Source organism: Osmerus mordax, chromosome 12, assembly GCF_038355195.1.
Source record: "Osmerus mordax isolate fOsmMor3 chromosome 12, fOsmMor3.pri, whole genome shotgun sequence".
NCBI classification, from domain to species: Eukaryota; Metazoa; Chordata; class Actinopteri; order Osmeriformes; family Osmeridae; genus Osmerus; species Osmerus mordax.
In genome coordinates this window covers 16,137,712-16,159,162 of record NC_090061.1, presented here as the reverse complement: position 1 = coordinate 16,159,162, position 21,451 = coordinate 16,137,712, and the positions used below count along the sequence as shown (strand labels likewise).

Genomic DNA, 21,451 nt, shown 5'->3' with positions numbered 1-21,451 from the left:
TATTGATTTGGTGAATGCTACCTTTGCTTGTGTGGGAGTGGCAGATGCTGCCTTTGGCTGTGTGGGAGTGACGAATGCTACCTTTGGCTGTCTTGATTTGACTGGTAAGGGCCTGTTTCCACCTTTTGACTTGCTGCTGCTTGCTGTAAGAGTGGACGAGCATGTGGGGGCAGCTGGGGTTGTAAGAGAACGAGCTGAGGAGTTTAATGGCATTGGCTGCTTCTTCGTCCCTGCTGCTTCCTATAAAAAAACACGGTCAGGGGTTTCTACTGCTGCAGTAGGCGATTCACACATTGGCCAAGGGATAACCACCTTTTTGAGCACTATGTAAGAATTTTTCTGACCTCAGCATCACACATCATTTGGACATTGCCAAGCATAGCTTTCTTCTTACTGCACTTGTCCAGGTAGTAATACATTGTTATGAGCATATCCTCAATGTCAATTTGTAGCTGTCTTGCAGCCTTCTCAGCAGCAATATGCTTCAGGTGGCATGCACAGCCAACCATGTATATCTGGGGAACAAAGCTGACACAGTTGCTCCTTGGTATTCCCCTTTTGCTTAGCTCGTGGTCAACAAGATCATAAATGCCCTCCCCAGTAGAGCTCCTGCACTCAACAAGTTTCAGCAGCACAATAATAATCTTGCCCACGTTGGGATCAAAGACTCGGACAACCAAAGGATAGAGTTTGGCATCATCCATGTCCGCGCTGCCATCAGTTGCTATGCTGTATGGGGATTGGGTCATAAGGTTGGTGATGGTCTGTTCATCATTCACTGACAACGTATTGACTATGGCTGCAGTCTTCGTTCTTGCACAGCTGTTCTGCTTGGCTATTTGGCTATCAGGGAACATGTTCCGAAATAATGGCCCTGCATGATCAGCAATGGATAGCGGCAAATTGTGCTCTGCTTTTTATATGATTTAACCAAACTCTCCCCCATAACGGGGAGTCAGGTGGCTGAGCGATTAGGGAATCAGGCTAGTAATCAGAAGGTTGCCGGTTTGATTCCCGGCCGTGCAAAATGATGTTGTGTCCTCGGGAAAGGCACTTCACCCTACTTGCCTCGGGGAATGTCCCTGTACTTACTGTAAATCGCTCTGGATTAGAGCGTCTGCTAAATGACAATAACACCTTAGACCAATATGACCATATTGGTCTAAATGGTCAATATGACCATCTCATTCCACATCACTGAATCTGTTGAACTTGTTGGTTCATGTCAGTCAGTATGAATTAACACTTAAAAACATGTTAAATTATATACAATTTACATTTATGCATTTAGCAGACGCTTTTATCCAGTGACTTCCAAGAGAGAGCTTTACAAAAGAGCATAGGTCACTGATCATAACAACGAGATAGCCCCAAACATTGCGAGCAGCCAAAACATGAATACATTGTGAAAAACCAAATAAGTGCCAAAGGGAAGAACCATAAGAGCATGCAGTTAAACAAGTTACAATTAAACAACATGAAACTCAAAGTGCAAGAGTGTACCTGTAGAAAAACAGTAACAGTAACTATCAACAGTAAAATATTTCACAGCGACTACAATAATTTAAAACCATTACAACTAACCAACAAGAGCAACAAGTCTCTCAATACAAGTCATTGTGATCCTGGAGGAAACTAACATCAGGCCCAGCCAAGCATTCCTAAGTGCCGTTGATATATATATTTTGATATATAAGTCGCACCTGACTATAAGTCGCAGGACCAGCCAAACTATGAAAAAAAGTGTGACTTATAGTCCGGAAAATACGGTATATGACTTAAACTTCCTCTTAAGTTTTTTCCTTCTAGTGATATTTTTAAGCATATTGCATTCATTCATTAATAAAGATCCCACTTTCAAATAAGCGGATTCTAACAACGTTGTCCCTGGCAGTATCAGAATCAGAATTCGGTTTCTTACATACTAGTATTATAATTGGACCAATACGCTGTTCCTATTGTCCCAGAAGACGTTCTCAAAAGTTAATAAATCCGTTTGTATACCCCCTGAAAGTTCGCAGAGGTAAATAAACGTTTTTACGGACCTAGCAACAAGCTGTTGCCTTGGAGATGTAACGATTGACCTTAACAACGTGGCATCTGCTCGGCAACAAAGTAGCCTAAAACAACCAAATATGTTTTTTGCACAGGTCCGAAAACGCCCTGCAATCGCTTCCCGTTTTAAATTAGTATCTGAAGCAGACAGACGACGAATTCTGGTTGAAAAAATTGGAGATGTAGTGACGTCACCAGTGCAAGTGCAGCTGATTGCTTTGACAACAAGGCGTCTGCTCCAGATTCGCCGTGTTTGATTTGGGATCTTCCGACATATTGTTGTAGTATATAAGAAACCAAATGTTTACTCTTCGACAGGTAAGCAAATGCTTTGTCGCCTCAATTTGTTAAAATGATTTGTTTGTAAACAAATAACAAACAACGTTTTAACAAATCTCGGTTTACAAAGGCGTTTGCAGACCTGTCGAGGAGTAAACATTTGCAGTTTATTCGCCATGTATGTTATACAAACACGGAATTTACTGTGGCAGGGAGGTGCAAAACACTAAACATATACATTTACATTTATTCATTTAGCAGACGCTCTTATCCAGAGCGACTTAGAGTAAGTACAGGGACATTCTCCCCGAGGCAAGTAGGGTGAAGTGCCTTGCCCAAGGACACAACGTCATTTGACACAGCCGGGATTCGAACGAACAACCTTCAGATTACTAGCCCGATTCCCTAAACACTCAGCCACCTGACTCCCTATACGAATCTTAAATTAAGTAAAAGTACAAAAGTTTAACTATTTCTAAGAACTAAACAATCTAAGAATGCAACAATTTAAATATAAAATAAAATATATATAAAAATAAGAATTAGAAGGAGCAGCGTGAGTGGTCAATATCGGATACTGAGATAAGGTGGCTTATGCATACTGTAATTGTCATTAGATGGACTTATAATAGTTAAATAAGTGAATGTCAATGGGAGTCCTTGGCCTTGTTGAAGAGGCCATTAGCAGATGGAAAGAAACTGTTCTTATGGCGTGAGGTTTTGGTCCTGATGGACCGCAGCCTTCTGCCAGAGGGGAGTAGCTGGAACAGGGAGTGACCAGGGTGGGAGGGGTCGGCCACAATCTTCCTCGCACGCCTCAGGGTCCTCGAGGTGTGCAGGTCCTCGAGGGTAGACAGATTGCAGCCGATAACCTTCTCAGCAGTGCGGATGATACGGCACAAGGCGCTCAAAAGACTTAATTACCACAGAGGTCAGGGCGACGGGTCTGTAGTCATTGAGTCCTGTTGGCCTTGGCTTTTTGGGCACAGGGATAATGGTGGAGGACTTGAGACAGGCTGGCACATGGCATGTCTCCAGGGAGGTGTTAAAGATGTAGGTGAACACCCGAGACAGCTGGTCAGCGCAGTGCTTGAGGGTGGCAGGAGAGACAGAGCCCGGCCCAGCTGCTTTGCGGGGGAATTTCTGCCTCTTGAAAAGTCTGTTAACTTCACCCTCCTGAATGGAGAGAGTCGTCACTGTAGAGGGGGTGAGGGAGGAGGCCTCATGGGTGGGAAGGGGTAGTTAAGGACAGTCCAATTGTCTTTCAAATCTACAGTAGAACTCATTCAGGTCGTTGGCCAGGCAGGAGTCGTTAGTGGAATGGGGGGCACTGGGCTTGTAGTTGGTAATCTGCCTGAGCCCTCTCCAGACATAAGCAGTCGTTAGCAGAGAACTGGCGCTTCAGTCTCTCTGAGTACAGTCGTTTAGCCTCTCTCACCGCCTTGCTAAACCTGTTCTTCGACTCCTTGAATCTGTCTCTATCCCCACTCCTAAATGCTTCCTCCTTCTCTGACCTCAACCTTCTGAGCTCTGCTGAGAACCAGGGCTTGTCGTTGTTGAAGTTCACCCTGGTGCGTGTTGGAATACAGCAGTCCTCACAGAATCTGATGTATGATGTCACAGCCTCTGTGAGTTCATCCAGACTATTGGTAGCAGTCGTGAACATATCCCAGTCAGTACAGTCCAAGCACGCCCGCAGATCCTCCATAGCCTCACTGGTCCACTGTTTTGATGTCCTCACAACAGGTTTACAGAGCTTTAATTTGTGCCTGTATGCAGGAATCAGATGGAGCATGGTATGGTCAGAGTGACCAAGTGCTGCACGAGGGACGGCGTGGTAGGCTCTACTGACTGTAGTGTAGCAGTGATTCAGAGTGTTCTCTTCTCTGGTTGGGCATTTGATGAATTGTCTGTATTTAGGGAGGTCGTGGCTGAGATTACCTTTGTTAAAGTCGCCGAGTACGATAACAAGGGAATCTGGGTTTGCTCGCTCCACACTCAGAATCTGGTCGGCGACCATGTGTTGGGCCACTTTAACCTGTGGACCCGGTGCCATGTAAACTCCGACCAAAATGAGTGACACAAATTCTCGTGGCGAGTAGGGATGGGTATCGAGAACCGGTTCTTGTTTAGAACCGGTTCCCAGTGAATCGATTCCTTGGAATCGTTAGCAAAATTCCTTAACGATTCTGTTAACGATTCTCTGTCCCGTTAAACAATTAAAATGCTAAGTTTAATAATGGATTAAAAATCGATATGCTCAGTTTAATAATGGGAAACGCGAACGTCTGTCTGAATAAACTATAAAAGTTTGCGCACGCATGCACGAAGACAGACTGCAGCAAACATGGCCACTAGGAAGAATTTGCGTTCTAAAGTTTGGTTGTATTTCACACACAAAATGACAACAACGCCACTTGTAACGCGTGTAAAAAGTCTATTTCGTCGAAGGGAGGAAATACTACAAATACACTGAAAAAAAAATCTTTAGAATTTACTAGATTTTAATGTGTACATCGGTCCCACATGATCAGAATGTGGCTAACAGACACACCTTTTCTCTCTCTCTCTATTACTTATTTCTTGTCAAACCAACACATTTTATTCTCTTTAGACTGTCTATTAAAATTTTGTTAATTCAACATATTATTTTTACGTCACAGTAATATGAATATATTGTGTAATGTTGAGTAATTGCATCATGTCCAGGATACCTGATTTTAGAGTGTAACTGCAACTTGATTTCTGTAAGCTGGTATTATGTAAATTTAAGGCAATTGCATCATGTCCCTGGTACCCGAGTGGGGTCTTTAAATCTAACATGATTTGTAAAAGTTAGCTCTATCCAAATGTATTGTAGCCATCGGTTCCTTGTTGCGTGTGTATGTAAATACAGTTGTATGTTGAAATGATTTGCATTGACAAAAAAGGCAGAGTCAGAGTTTTGTACTCAAGTTGTGTATTACAATTTAGAATACAGAAGAAGAAGCTTAAAGGGTACCTTCAGGGTTTTCCTGAGGAATAAACACAAAGAGAACAATGTTTTCTCTTAAAATTATTTTCATAAGGAAAAAGTGGTTCATCTGGTATAGCAGTACCAAAGATGCCTTTTGGTTTATTGCTGACAGGTAAGTTTTTTCTAAAAGAGCCTGTTTTCTAGAGAGAGAAAAAAGAGACGCAAATCCTGTCCAGTTCCTGTCCATTTAATTCAAACAAACAAAACTAGCCTAAACGATGCTTTTAGGAACAACTACACCGTTTGGCTGACGGCACAGTCTCTCTGACCCTTTTACTGGAAGAGCCTATTTTTTAAAGCAAGTGCTTTGTTTGAAGGTTTCCCTCCATCAAGTTCCATCAGAATTTTTTGAATGACCTCAAAAGTATAACGAAGGTCAGCAGGGTAGCTGAAGTTAAGGGCATACATTAGTCCAAAAAGCATTGCAACCGCTAATGCTACATTGTCCAGTTCTTGCAACACCTTGATGCCTTCAAGGACAATGCCGATGTTCTCTGGTTCATCACAAGGATGTTCTTTCAGAACATAAATTCCCACAGTCGTGTCTTCCATGGCCTCATTGATCGCGTCTTCACCCATGCCCTGTAATAAAAAAAAAAGGCCAGTAAATGAGACCAATCGAGAAACAAATTAATAAACATTGAATCACAGAGACAATTTTTTTTGTTGACAGAACAGTAGTTGAGTGTGGGAAGATATATAGTGCTGTAACTACAATTAATTTAACCAATTAAACTTGGGATGTTTTCTTGTTTATTTAAATAATGTGACAAATGTTAAATAGTCAATGACTTATAAAGAAAATACATTGAAAATAATCACATACCCATCACAACTAGCCAGTCTAAAGTCATGTCTCAGATTTGTTAAAGGTCCCATGGCATGCTGTTTTTGGATGCTTATATATAGGCCTTAGTGGTCCCCTAATACTGTATCTCAAGTCTCTTTCCCGAAATTCAGCCTTGGAGCAGAATTACAGCCACTACGAGCCAGTCCCACAATGAGCTTTCCTTAGGACGTGCCGTTTCTGTGTCTGTAGCTTTAAATGCTAATGGAGGAGAGAGGCGGTGCAAACTGACATGCTTCGGTAGGGGAACTCATTAATGTTAAAAAAAACTCATAAAGTGAAGTTTTCATTCCATGGGACCTTTAAATATTGATTGTATAATACTATTAAACAGATCATTTTAATAGATTATCAAAATAATAAATCAATATATTTTCTATGAATCAATAAATCATTTCAGCCCAAGTGATCAATCAGGAGAACAAAAAGGGAGTCGTAAGCACACAACACATACCACATATTGCTTCACAAGGTTTTCTGGATCTTCACCCATGTAGATACAGATTCCCTTGATGATATACTCTCGTCCGGCATCTATATCATCAAACTGAAAGATTTTTTTTATTAGCTTCTTAGTTTAGCACTTGTTTCATTTTGAAGTGAACTACTGGTGTACACTGCCTACTTACATCAGCCATTTGTGCTTTGATTGTTTTGAGTCTTTCCCCTAGCTGTCCTCCTCTCTTTTCAAAGAGCTTTATCAGCTTGTCAGAGTGGAGGTCAAGCTGAGACAGAAACTTGGATTGAAGTGGGACAGTGGTGATTCTCTTGAATTCAGCATTGATCTGAAAACAGATAATAAGCACAAAGGAATTAGGTTAAAATGGTAATCATCAGGGATAAAGCCATCACACATACAGTAGACCAAAGATAAAAAAAACAGCATAAGCCTTACCTCACTGACGTCAAACAGAGCAGGCCAACTTGCCATGAAATCCTCCACCATTGGTGCATCACGAACAATTTCATGTCTTCTGTGTGCAAAAGTATTTTCCATCTTGAGTTTCACAACCTCTCTGTTGTCTCTCTTCTTTACATCCAAGAGTAGAGCTTTCTGCATGGCCTCCAGACTTTCCTCAGTTTCTGCTGATGGATATGCTGGGCAAAAATTCACCTCCGCTCTCTTTGCCTTTTTGACACCAAAGGCTGCACTGCGCTTCCCTGCAGGCTTGTTTTTTAAAGAGTTCACTGTCACTTCCGGGCAGCCTAGCTTTCTCAATTGTGTGCGGTAGTTGGATAGTTTGTATTTTAAACTGGTCTTCCATCCACCACATCCAGAAGAGGACCCCTTCTCAGTTAAACATGGATGTGTCTTGATGAGACTCTGGGCTACCTGTTCCATCTCCTTATCAGTGACATAAACTTTATACTGCACAATTTCCTGCACCAAACTTTCAAGAATGGCCGACTTCAACTTAGGATCTGGAATAAGTACTGTGCCATTTTCAATATAAGCTAAACTTGCCTGCTGAAGTTTTATTTCTGAATCGTAGGAGAACTTAGGCACATGAAAGACAGCAGGCCAAGTGGACCGTGAGCTTGTAGACTCATTTGATGACAGTATATCTGTATCTACAGATCCACCTGAAAGGGACGAAGAGTCCCAGGAAGGACTGAATGCTTGTGGATTTAAGGCTGGATTGAGAACTGTAGACCTCTCATCATCATGCTGCATAGTGGTGGGCCTTGACATGTCAATTACTTTAAGAGTACCTCTGTCTTGTACTTCTGACATTGAGGTAAGGTTAAGGAACTCATTTCCGAACAAGGAATCCATAAACTGAAGTCTAAAATTGCCCTGAAGTCCACACTGTTTCTTCACATTCTCTAAAAGTTCATCAACAGATGCAGGGAGTCCATGGGGGAGAGTCAACCTCTGAGAGCTGCTATCAGTCAAGTGGATCTTAAGGATCACAGGAGTCCCCATCTTCACAGCCGTTTACTCTGCAAACACACACACAAAAACAATTCAGACATGTTTAGGATCTGCGAACACCTTGTGATACAATTAAGAAATATAGTAGGTTAGAACAAGCATTGCATTAGATAGATATTGTAGTGACAAAATCTACGTCTTCAACCAATTCTCAAAGTTTGAAACAGCACTGGAACTCAGCAAAGTTTAATGCAAAGTGTTTATTAGAATTCAGACTGACAGAGATTCCAACAAACGTGAGCAAGATCCCGGGATCAGACTGGAATTTCTCTCCGGACATTTCTCTTATATATTTTCCCTATTATTTGTTGTTCTGCCATTGGTACAATACTTATTGGTAGGGATGAATGATTTAGAAAAATAAGCTAATTGCGATTATTTTTACTAATATTGCAATTTAATATGCGATTATTATATAATTTATTATTAATAAATATAGATATATACTACTGATCTCCAGTCAGCAAAATAACACACAAAGTAAAATAAATTAAGGAAAACATACCGCCTGTACCTCTTCGAAAATATTTTGGTAAATCTAAGCTAAACGTAGGCTAATAACATGTTCGTAGCACTTTCTTAACTAAAGCTAGCTAGCTACCGTTTGAAAAAAAAGCTTGCGCTGTGGGGACCGTCGGAAATATTTAGAACTCACGCTTCTAAAGGTTAAATCTTAAAAGAAAAATAAACACAGTCTGAACATTTCTGATCCATTTCTGTCACGTGACTTAAGTAAAATCGCAGATGCAATTAATCGTTCAGCCCTACTTGTTGGTCACAGAATGCATTATGCATTCTTACCCTGATGGCTTTTTTGCATAGAAAACTCTCCCATTTTTAGGCCTGCTCTGTCCTTGAACAACAGCTATACTACTTTGCTGGGCATAGGGCCATAAATATGCCTCATGTGTTACAACTGGGCCTTCATATCTTCTATGAAAGAAGCATATACACAGTCTTCTACCCCACTCAGCCCCTAATTATCCAGATCTTCACACTTTGGGCTTAATATCTTCAACGTTTTAGTGGTAATAATAAATCAGTCAACAGCTTTGCACATGATTTCCAGTAATATAGCATAAAGAGGTGATTAAGAGTTTAATTTTAAATCATATGAATCCATAATCATTACCCATCTTCATAATTACAACAGTGTGGTTTTTTCCACAACAATATGCAGGAAGAATATAAAAAGCTGCACAATCACATAACCACATTTACCAACGTAGACAAAAGCAAATCATCATACCCCTCCAACTCCATTGCTAGCTCACCTTGTATTTCTATATGACTTTTTAAAGTCACCATGCGGACTGATCCAATCTTGTACTCAACAAGTGGATAAGTATCACTGAGTTCACTGGGTGCCACAAAAGTGAATGTACTGATGTGTGGTTGGCTGAGTTCAAAGGCTCTATAATGCTCTCTGTACCAACCACTGAGCTCTTTCACAATGTAAAATACTCTCTCATGTAAAATACAGATTTGGTCAATTTCACTAAATTCAGGCAATCCGCCTGCTGCTTTGTGGGCCAGTATCATTCCCTTCCTATAGGTTATGCCCTTAGTTGTCACACACTGTGCGAGGTGAACCTCAGGTGTGTCAGGGAACTTTTGCCTGATGGCTTGTGCTATCTCCTCTTTGAGTAAGTGTACTGGTACAGTGGATACAGCTGAGACCTCTAGGTCAGGCTTGCTCAGACATGGAGAGCACAGATGGTAAGCAATCATCATCTGATGCTTCGAGGCTAATGAGAGGGGCACGTTCTTGAAGCAGCTTGTGTGTCTGATAACCTTCTTGAAAAAACTATGCTTAGCCTCAAAGCGCATTGTCCACTGGTTGACAACTGGACCAAACAGCCTAATCATCTGAGGGTAGTGTTCCAAATAATGGTGTTTTGGTCGCAGCCTGGTGTCTGGGAACAACTCTTTGTATCTTTGCCGGTGCTCTACGATTTTACCTTCTAAAAATGCAAGCGAGTCATCACTATGCACAGGGGCAACAACAAGCTATGTGATGTCCTTCAGGTCCATGAGAACAAGCCACGCAGGCTCATCTTCAGGTACAAGTGATCCAACCAAAAAAGGTAAAAACCGGAGCAGGCTCCAGTTTTCATGAGCATTTCCCCCCACCGTTTTTCTGCTGGAGAAACTTTGTGACACTACATGAGGTTTGTTAGTCTTGTCAACCCATTTGTAGGGAAACTTCAGAATGGCATTGTTCAGGTCACCTAATGTGAAAAGCTTTCTGGACATAAGCACCGTTAAACATTGAGCTAGCTCGACTGGGATTATACCTTCAAAAACATCGTGGGCAAGATCAGGTGGATAGCCAAAGATAACATGAAAATGAGACAGGTGTTTTGTGAAGAAGCATTCTTTTTTCACCCCACAACAATGTGTACCTGTATCTTGGGCCTGTTTGACATGGGCTTGATGAAGCTCCTTTGTTCTCAGACTGAACGCACCAGATGCAACAGAATGTAGCTGAAAATCAGTGTTTTTTCCTGTGCAATATCTGCAACAGTGTTCCACCGAAAAACTCTCCAAAAATCCTGCAACTCCGTGCACTCCCAGGTTGTCAGCCACTACACTGAGTACAGTACCTTTAACTGATTCACCTAACAGCGGGACATAAACACCCAGCTCCTCCAGAGTTTTCAGATCTTGTAGGAGAGGTTCAAAGACTTTATCATAACCATAGGTTTTAACATCATCGGATTTGCACAAAACTGACAAGTAGATAGATGATAACGAGGAATGAGACCCAGGAGGCAAGTTAGCCAATACCCAATATACCGCACAAAGCTTGTGTTTTTTCCGCGAGGTGCCAAGGGGGTTACACGTTTCAAAGTCATCCACATAAAAAGTTAGGATGATTCTTGGCTTTCATCCAGAGAAGAAACTATTTTCCTTAAATAGGGAACCATCTTTTGAGGACCTGTACTTATATGACACGCCAGAATATGTGCTCTCCTGTCTTTGATGGCCCTCAACAATTTTATCAATGATATCCCCTCTACTTAACAGCTGCTGTAAGGACTTCAATATTGGGACATATTGGAAACTGCGTTTGTTTTTTGCATCAAGAATGTATTCAACTGCCTCTACAACACTGAAGTTCTCCTTGTAATACTGCTGACGCAGATATGCGGTACTTAGAGGGCCACCTTTTTGTATGGACCTTTGCACAGGATTACCACAACAAATTGCAGTAACAGTTTCTCTAATTATAAGTTCATCGACAGGGATGTTTCGCTGATGAAATATTTCCCTTACAATGTCACAAGATAACGAAACAGGTGCACCAATCAAATGATGGAGTTCCCCTAAAAAAACATCGACAGCTGAGCTTGGCACATGGACCAAATGCTCCAAGTTCAGCAAAGCAGCTGCAAATCTTTGCTCTATGACCTTCTGTAAGTCCTCAATATGATAACTATTTGAAGCAATGGCAGTATCTGACTGTTCTACACACTCCTGACTATTTGTCTCCAATTCATTCACAGATGATATCCAAGTAGTACTAACTACTCCAGGTTTAAAATCAACCCATGTATGATGGCAGTGTTTTCGGTTTTTGTGTGATTTAAACGTACAATAAATGTTTGCTTTAAAGTCACAGCCTAAAAACATACAATTGACTGTCTCATTTCTTTTGAGATGTGTGTATATATGAGCAAAATAATCCCTCTCTGATGCTAAATCACTACAAGCACAAAGGTGACAACTGAATATTGCTTCCTCCTTGTGAGTGGCTTCTGTTGAGTGGATTTTACTCTGGTGGACAATAAGGGCATTCCACGTCTTAAATGTGCATGGACAGTGCAGGTATGTACATGGAAAGCGAGAACTACGTCCAAAATGTGGATGCTTTAACTTGTAGTGATGCAAAAGCTTGAGCCTACTTGACAGAGTTGCTTGACACCCCTTACATCTCCACATTCCAACCACCCAGCCCTGTAACATAAAGTATATCAAGCTCAACATTACTGACAGTAATTTTTCTTATCATTTAAGATCAGGGGTCTGTCCTTCGTATGTTGCTTGTTACATCCGAGATCAAATGACACATCAAAGATGACATCATCTTTTAATATTTTCTGATACTGTTAAAGGTTGTTTAAAATGGCAATGTCTGTGGGAGTAGGTCCATTTTCACGTATAAACAATTGAGAAACAAACATACTAGATTTTTCCATCTGTAACTTTCAATTATTTTGGGAAATATACATTAAAAAAAGCGTATTTGGGGTTTTAACAGCAACACAAAAGAAAATAAATATGACACTTACCAAAGTATTTGATTGTTTGCTGTTCAAATAGGATCCTATTTGAAAGGAAATATTTAGAATCAGTGAGGTGAACCAAAACAAAGACTTCCCATTAATCAGAATGGGTTTTATTCGCCATGAAAGTTTGCACAGACAAGGAATTTGCTTTGGCAGGAAGGTGCAAACATTAAGCATATAGGAATCTAAAATTTAAAGATGAGGACTAACTATACTAAGGGTACATAACTAGCAATACTAAGTGGAATTAGATTAAAATAAACTATACAATAAAATATAAAATATAAAATAAAATATTTTTAATGATATGAACTGTGCTAACGTTAGTTGCCCCGATACATTTTCATGTCAGCATCCTCCGCACAAGCACGTGTGTTCAGAACAATGGCACATTGCACATGCGAGATCACCATGATTTATGGACAATACAGATAAACTAGAGCAATGAAAGCATGATACAGCGGACAACTTGAGCATGTAAGGAAACATAACTCAACTTAAAAATACTTTCTTAACTAGTATCTGAAACTACAAATCATATGCATTTTTACACCAGCACAAGCAGCAAAATGCAACAGACTACCGTTTGAGACCCTGTGAGACCTAAGTTTGCCCATATTTTAGCGGACATTTTGATTAGTCTACCTTTACCGGGGCTTTAGCAACGCATCGGCTGTAATTTACCACACGCCACACGTGACATTTGTGCCTACGATTAGCCACTTTAGGCGAAAAAAATAAAATATAATCGGCATGACACCTAGATGCCTAGGAGATGCAAAATGTGTAACTAAAACTCTGTGCACGGGTCGACGGGCAGCAAAAGGTAGAAAACACCGTGATTAGTTAAGTGCCAGCTAACTAGCTAGCTAGGCTAACACCAGCACGTTAGCCAACATGACATTAAAAGGCTGATAAAAAAAAAATTAAAAGCCAAATATTGCTGCATATGATGAACAAGCTGCTGATTACTTTAGGAACGTCGTTTCGTTAGTATTTCAATGCATAAAAACAGATTTAATCTTACCTTATCAAAACTGAACTCGCGCAACCAGACTTCATCTTCTCAATTGCCGTCTTCTCCAACTGCCGTTATTTTTCCCGGGCATATGGGTTGTGTTCTCGCGTTATCTCGTGATCTCACGAGTCCATAGAGTGCAACATCAGTTTGGCTAGATTTTATCACGTTATCTCAACACGACTGAATCTAACAACTGTTAAGTTGTTGAATTTTATGCAAATCGTACATGATTTAATCACGTTCACCTTTGAAACATGAAACAATATTGTTCAAATTACATGTTAAAGTTTTGTAAATTCAATAACCAGCCAGTTTCCTTTTTTTCAGTGTATGAAGAAGCATTTGAACACACAGCATGGAATAAAGTTACTGGAAGGTCATATGTGTTCGATGCATGCAGCAGCGCAGCTAACGTTGGCGCTTCATCTCTAACTATCTAAGGTAGAGCTAAACTGCTCAAAAGTGATTACAACCACTTGTTACTGTGTGAAGCAATTTGCCTTTATTCTGTGTAGTCGATCTAGTTATCTTCTGTCCCGTCGTTTGAATCATACATTTTAGCTCCGGCATTCGTCTCCCATTAGTATTGATCTTATTGATCATTTCACGTTATCGGGGTGGCGTGTGTTATCAGCAAACGTTCGCGTGTTGCATTATTAAACTGAGCATATCGATTTTTAATCCATTATTAAACTTAGCATTTTAATTGTTTAACCTTTTAATAGTCCTGTTAAATGTGCCTGAAAACGCCTAAACAACATACCCAAAGTACATTGAAAGCTGTTGTTGAACCATTTGGAGTCCATGCATGTAAATGGTCTCTTTTGAAAGGTGACACTGAAGTTATTTCCCCTGTTGTTAGGACCCCTGTAAATCCTACTGGTGTTGAGTAATAGAAGCTTGAACACAAGGAAACTGAAAGTTTCTATCTCCGACTAGATTTTGTTTTGAAAACAGAGGCCTGAAGAGGCCTAGAGGTGGTAGGTATTAGCTCATTTCAGAGCCAGTCAAAGCCAGTTTGAGAAATTCGTTTAGAACGAGTGTGTGTGTGGGGGGGTGCAGGACGCACAGACCTAGTTGGCTGTAGAGGGTAACATCGATAAGAGAATCGATAAGGAATCGAATCGATAAGCAGGAATTGATAAGGAGTCGGAATCGTTTCTTATCTTATCAATACGCATCCCTAGTGGCGACTAAAAAGGTTTACAGTTTATAAATAATGATTCCAGATCCGGAGAACAATGTTGCAGAATCACTGTCACATCTACACACCAGCCACTGTTGATGTAGAAACAAATACCACCGCCTTTGGTTTTGCCGGAGAGTGCAGTCTCCCGGTCAGTTTTCACGAGTTGAAAGCCTGCCAGATGTAATGCGGTGTCTGGGATCAAATCGCACAGCCATGTCTCCGTGAAGCACAAAACCGAAGATGAAAGAAAGTCTCTGTTTTTCACCATCAGTAGCTGAAGTTCGTCCATTTTATTGCACAGTGAACGTACGTTGGAGAGGAAAAAACTTGGAAGCACTGTTCGGATTTCACGTCTGCGTAGCCGAACTAGCGCTCCCGCTCGCTTTTCCCTTCTTCGGCGTTTCACTGCATGGGCAAAGCCTAGCGCGGCACTGGCTAGAATTCCCACTAAATCTGCCGCTGGGATTGGCCATCAAGATGGCCAATCCCAGCTCAGCTGGAATCCCTATTCCAACATGACCATCTGCAAACTGAAAATATGCCTCCAAAAACATAAATAAGCTTGACATTTATTTAGGGAAAACTGGATAATATAACAAGGTTACTGGAATCAATCCAAGTAGGGAAAAGCGTATTGAACTTTGTCAGCTTCTCTAATTCTCGCTCTATATCAGCCTCTCTCAATGCTGTCATTGATCCTGGTCCTTGGGCCTGCTGTAGCCCTGCATGTTTTTAGATGTTTATCTGCTCCAAATTACTGTGTGTCAAAACAAAAGTTGGAAGCTCGATTCCACTAATACGTGTGTCCTTTGTGCACCTCCCCCCACCTGTCACTGAAGGTCAGTCACTGCTGCTGTTGCTAGTTAAACTTCACTGAGGGGATTGTTTGAATGCGCCTGAATTGAAAACATTTTCTTTATGTGTATTTGAGACTACACATTCGTAGATATAGGCCTACGTTTCAACTATATGGAAACGGATTATGAGGTTGATCGGATTAAATAAGCGAAAATGAGGGACAATTTTCCCTGCTGTCCCTATTTTTTTGTGCCGATAATAGAGAAACTAGCTAGATAGAGCGAAGGGCAGTTTGTAATGCTTAGAATTTAGCTCTAAAACAGGGGTACTCGTTTCACAGCCCTGTAGAGGAGACCTTCATGAAGAGATTGGCATAGGCTACAGTTTAGGTTGTGGCAGTTCAGGTTGATAGTCAGATTGTTTCACCAATTGAAAAACTAATCTTGGACTTTTGATAAAGTGTGCCGAAAATGTACTGTCGCTGTTTGGCTTCCTAAACAGCGGTGAAATGTAAAATGTTTCTTACCAGTGTTGCGTACAGCATTACAATGAGCTACATTGGTTTAAAAGTATAGGTATATAATAATTTCTCCAACAAATCGTTTACTTGTTATCTAATGTCCTTGGGCACTTATTTTGAGTACAAAATAGTATCAAAAGTGTTAGTACATCACAAGATTCCAGGATCAAGAATCTATCAGTAAGTGGAAGCTGCATCACACCACCTAGCACCTAAGGCCAACCCTCAACCTCGACTTTGTGGTCGAGAAGCTTATTATGCTTCTTTTACTTATCATAAGAGAAACAGAGGCCATCAATCACTTTGAGACCACAGAGTTCACACAATACTCAAACAATTGTTTTTTGATTTGTTAGAGCATTGTGTTTAGATTGATGAGTAAAATGTTTTTATTTGATCCATTTTAAGATAAGTCTGAGACATAAACATCTGGAAAACTTGAAAGGGTCTGCAAACTTTCCGTATGAACAGTATGTGTAGCGCAAGCCCGAGCATTTGTCCGGTGGGCCGACGCACTTTTGGGACGAATCGCCAATATAATTTGGTCCGGTCCATAAAGAACTGACAGCGGCCAGGCCCATTGGTTAATATTTTTTGGGTCGGGCCGGCCCATAAAGAACTGACAGCGGCCCATTGGTTAATTTTCTTTATTGGCACTGGCCTGACCCAATCAAATCCAGGAACCCCCTTCCCCTGATTCATAATATCGCCTCCCGCAGTCCCTGAGACACGAGCTGGTGGCTAATGCTTATGCTGGTTTAGCATCGTTAAAGTTTAGCATCGCTAAAATGGAGAAATGACCATCCAAGCGCAAGGAAGGCGCAGAAAAGTTAAGGGACAAAAATAAAAAAAATCTACAGGCGAATGCCACAAAATGTGCAAACATTTCGAACATGTTTGGGGGGGCTTTAGCTGCTTCAACATCAGCATTACCTGTAGAGGAAGGAGGATTGGTGGCTGGCTCAGAGAGGCAGAAACATACTGACAGGGTCAGGGAAGAAGCCGAGGAGGAGGAGAGTGACCATGACAGGGCCATGCGAGCGTGTGAGGAAAAGATGGAAGAAAGAGTAGTTGACAACGTGGTAAGGAGTAGGCAAATTAACAGGGGACTCTCAGGAAGGAAGGGAGGCTGTGTGTGTGTGTTATGTGCACCTTACGTCGTAGCTGCAAAAATCCAATAACGAGAATAATACTGAATAAAGTAGTGAAGGGGAAGATTATGGGAATATACCACGCAAAATAAATGATCTATCTAGCTAAATTGGAGGACACAGTACTACTAGGTTACCCTATTTTAACCACTGCGGCCACCAAGCATAGGTAAAATGGTATCAAAAGGTATCTGTATGGTAATAATCCAGTGCTGTTCAGAGGGCAATGCAGCTTTCCACTGTTATTTGCACTTGAGTATGGACATTGTGTACTATATGGCCTCCAAATCGTCAATAAAAAGTGAGTGAGTACACTGCTTCTCTTGTATTGATGCTCTTTTCCAGGGCATATACTACTCTCAGCTTTATTGTAGCTTTTGGGAAGGGTTGTGGTTATTGCATTTAGCAGACACTTTTGTCCAAAGCGACAAAATATATATATACAAATCATAACTCTAAGAATTAATTAATTCTTTAAGTGTAAGATCAACAGATAAATCTTGAGACCCCTCTTGAAGGATCCAAGACTATCACATGAACGCAGAACACTAGGCAACTCATATAATAGAATGCGTCTGACCAATCACGGTGGGTGTGGGCCGCCTGGGCCAAAAATGCCAGTGACGATTTTTTGTCCCAGTCCAGCCCTGGAACCTTGAGTAATCTGCCAAGAAATATGGGCCCTTTAAGAGGTTATTGCAGCGAAAGGTGGCTCAAACAAATGTGTGTGATTTAATACCAAAAATATGAAGAAAAAAACATTTTCTTAAACATATTTCTAAATATAAAACCAAAGTTACCTTACAATTAATTGAGTTTCAGTATGACATTGTCAATTAATTAAATGTCAAACAAAAATACATTTCATTTTACCATTTGCAATTCGGTAAGGTGGGTAATTTACATCTCCCTCACTTCCACAAATCTAAACATGGGCGGCGCTGGGGAGAGGCTAGCAGGTGATTCAGCACCCCCAAGAAAGACCAAAGCACCCCGATAGCACCCCCAAAAATAATTTCTGGAAAATACGATCGGAGAATCAGATGTTAATTGTACGGAGTCTGACACGGAGCAGTCCGCTGATCAATGCGTTTGCCGTGGATGCAGAGACAGCAGCTAGCACAACTGCAGTTCCATTCAAATCAGCATTACGAGTGGCCAAGTTTTGCTAATTTATTAATAGTATTTATATATATATATAGATATAATTGCGCAGCTCCCCCTGTCAATGATAGCACCCCCTCAGCACCTGCATTAAAAATTATCTGGCGCCTCCCCTTAATCTAAAGAATAGTAAAAACAACCTATAATGTCCACAAAATGGCAATATTAGATTGGTATTTGTTAAGAGTACAGCCTCAGCGAGCCTTTGAATTATTGGCAATCTGCCTATATTTCTCACAGTCTAGGTGGTAGGATTCGATTACATTTTACATTTAGTCATTTAGCAGACGCTCTTATCCAGAGCGACTTACAGTAAGTACAGGGACATTCCCCCGAGGCAAGTAGGGTGAAGTGCCTTTCCCATGGACACAACACCATTTTGCACGGCTGGGAATCGAACTGGCAACCTTCAGATTACTAGCCCGATTCCCTAACCGCTCAGCCACCTGACTCCCCTAGTGATTAATATTTGTAGAATAGCCAAATGATTGACATTCTGACTTTCTCACACTTACTAGATGGAAATATTTGTGTACTTCTTCCAGGGGAATCGTAAGGCTTTAGGTTTTGGGCAGCAGAAGTTCAACCTACATGAGGTGGGCAAGGAGTTTGAACCCAAGGCCAAGTGTCCCACTTCTGGGTCAGCTGACCTGTGTCTCATCACCAAAACACCCCTGACCATTGTGGCTAAACACCTTCAGGTTGCTGATTTGTGACTATAATATCATGTATTCCTACATTGTGTGTAAAAGTTGTTCACCCAGGAGGGAAGTATTGGTGTTGTCCTTGTCTTTATATAATCATCAACCTCATTATCTCTGTGTCTATTCCCTCTGCAGGCCTGTGGTGTGTTAGTAGAGGAAGGACCGGTGGAGAGGAGTGGGGCAGTAGGGACCATTACCTCCCTCTATTTCAGAGACCCAGACCACAACCTTATTGAGGTCTCCAACTATGTACAAGTTACAAAGGAGGCGGTTTACTAAACTGTCACTGATGTAGTTTTCTGACAGTAAATGTTTTTTGTCGTTTCCAGTACCCCCAGTTCAGCATTGTGAAGGTGCCTCTCAGACTGTATAGTGTGTAGCTATATATTTTCTGTCTTGTGCCTTAAATTATTTGCAACAACTGCACAACATAAACATAAAATGTTTGCAGTCCTCACTCAATCATTGGTTTTCAGCTTGTTTGCCCTACTTTAGACACTACTAAGTGTCATCACTATGTCCCAAAAGCATTTTTGGAATATAACATGTCACTTCAGCTTCTACCAACGTTGTTACTCAAAGAACAGTAAAGCTTAAATATGTTAGTTGTGTCTAATATATGATAATCAACTGACATACACTTGTATTAAAGATATATGTTCCACATTCCTTGTCAGCCTTAAAAAACTTATCCATTTGCATTTACCTTTTCAATTACAGTTTTTGTTGAACCTATTGTGACAAATAATGTTACAGCAGCTACCTTATTGGTGTAGAACAATCATGTGTCGAACCGTGCCACCAAAATCATATTACGCTCTGAAGAAACTAGTTCTGCATAAAACATAGACGCAACGATAATCGACTGGAATTTCAGCTACAAACTTTTTTTTGGTAGCTTAGCACGACTCTTTCTTTTTTATGAGCTACAGATTGTGTAGATGCCAGACTGTGGAGCGGGAATCATTTTCTAAAAGACTTTTCGTGGTTCACCTTGCAGCTTAACAGTAGCCTAATGAGGACTATATTGTTCCACTTGACGTTTAACCTTCGACTGTTGAAGTAAATAACTTTTTCTTATTCATCAGCCCACTTACAATTTACCACATTAACAACACTTATATTTGTAGTACTTGATGCAAGTTGAATCTTACCATTATCACCAGCAACTGCTCAATTTAAGACAAGAAAGTTGTTTGGTAAATAGAACAGAATAAACAAGGCAACCAACTGCATTCAATAAAACATTTTATTGTACAATATGTCCTGTGTTCTTCCACTCATTTTGTTTGTAGTGATCTTCTGGCTATTGTAGCCGAGCGTTTTAGACATTAGCTGAATTAAGATCTAGGTTGAAAAACAAGGACAAGGGACCATCAATGCCTGGACCAAGACGGCACCGCACGTCTCCCTTTATTCTTCTCTCACTCTCTCAACCTTCAGAACCACAACCCCCCCTGTCACAATAAAAGCCCACAAGAAAATACCTTACATACCTCCCCTCCTCCTAAAAGAAACGTCCCGTTTCCAAAGGACAGACAAACACGGCACAAACCCAGGAACATGCAACAGCATGCTGACTCGGCATTGCTGAGAACCTTTTACTTTAACTGAACCAGACCAAGGCCACCCCAATGCACACAAAGGACAACCCACGCTCCCCCAAACACACCAGAGATCACCGACACAACAAACAAAGGGCAGGAAGCCCACAAACAGAAAACAACCATACTCCCCCAAATATACTAGATAGATTAATACATGTAACAGAGAGCAAGTGACCCACACACAGAAAACACACATACTCCCTCAAATATACCAGATTGACTGACACATGTATCAGAGAGCAAGTGACCCACAGACAGAAAACACACATACTCCCCCAAATATACTAGAATGACTGATACATGTATCAGAGAGTACATGAGAATAAATTAAATGGACACAGGCGAAGCGGACGCCAGTTGAGGCAGGAACGGGAGAGGTGCTCAGTCACCGACAGCAGGTACACCAGACCCAGGGCCGACGCGTGGAGTCTCGAGGCGTTCCCACCACCGCAGGGCTCCCTCCAGCTTCCCATCGATCTTCGGGAAGAACATGTACTGCAGCTGGAGGTGGCACTGCATCTGAGACTGGCGGGTCCAGTGGAAGTTTTGGAAATCAGCCAGCATGGCGAAGGAGATGATGGAGCAGCACTCGCTGACGCCCTCCGCGTGGGCCCGTCCATCTTGCCCTCCTCCATGTGCTTCTGGCTCTCTTTCGATTTGCACATTGTGTCGTTTCTTCTTATTTTCCTCTCTAACTTGAACTAAAATTAGAAAACTCCCTAGGCACAACGAGCGGAATCAACACTTGTGCTACCGTAACTGTGAACAAAAAAACGAAACTAAACCAGCGCGGAGGTAGCAACGGCTAACGCCAACCGACTGCACCCGACAACGGCCCATCGACGTAGCGTAGCTAGCAGAGCCACGACAGG

General features: G+C 41.3%; 2 protein-coding genes and 1 long non-coding RNA gene across 3 annotated transcripts in view; 2 read left to right on the top strand and 1 right to left on the bottom strand.

Moving 5' to 3' along the window:
* The window catches only part of LOC136954180 (uncharacterized), a 116,330-nt gene extending 96,096 nt beyond the window's left edge, over window positions 1–20,234 (top strand). The window contains exon 2 of the long non-coding RNA XR_010878092.1: window positions 19,805–20,234. This is a non-coding gene — a long non-coding RNA (uncharacterized lncRNA). The remainder of the gene's footprint in view (window positions 1–19,804) is intronic.
* Window positions 1–20,234, top strand: part of glod5 (glyoxalase domain containing 5) — a 33,704-nt gene extending 13,470 nt beyond the window's left edge. The window contains exons 3-4 of the mRNA XM_067247754.1: window positions 18,814–18,969; window positions 19,108–20,234. Of these exons, the coding sequence (XP_067103855.1) occupies window positions 18,814–18,969; window positions 19,108–19,251 (300 nt within the window). The 3' untranslated portion in view covers window positions 19,252–20,234. The remainder of the gene's footprint in view (window positions 1–18,813; window positions 18,970–19,107) is intronic.
* Window positions 5,608–12,743, bottom strand: LOC136954599 (uncharacterized). Its single transcript, XM_067248221.1, has 6 exons — window positions 12,429–12,743; window positions 7,330–8,141; window positions 7,093–7,294; window positions 6,827–6,982; window positions 6,652–6,744; window positions 5,608–5,932 (listed from the first exon to the last, which is right to left on the bottom strand). Exons 3-6 carry the CDS (start codon window positions 7,255–7,257, stop codon window positions 5,624–5,626), a joined length of 723 nt encoding a protein of 240 aa, XP_067104322.1. The 5' UTR covers window positions 7,258–7,294; window positions 7,330–8,141; window positions 12,429–12,743; the 3' UTR covers window positions 5,608–5,623.
* Window positions 20,235–21,451: the final 1,217 nt, after the last annotated feature.

What these genes read in the sequence shown, in the direction of transcription:
- LOC136954599 (XM_067248221.1), bottom strand. Translation starts at nt 7,257, where the DNA reads ATGCAGAAAGCTCTACTCTTGGATGTAAAGAAGAGAGACAACAGAGAG. An exon ending in TCAAAGCACAAATGGCTGAT is followed by an intron (nt 6,745 to 6,826) that starts GTAAGTAGGCAG and finishes AAAATCTTTCAG; the next exon opens with TTTGATGATATAGATGCCGG. An exon ending in ACCTTGTGAAGCAATATGTG is followed by an intron (nt 5,933 to 6,651) that starts GTATGTGTTGTG and finishes TTTTTATTACAG; the next exon opens with GGCATGGGTGAAGACGCGAT.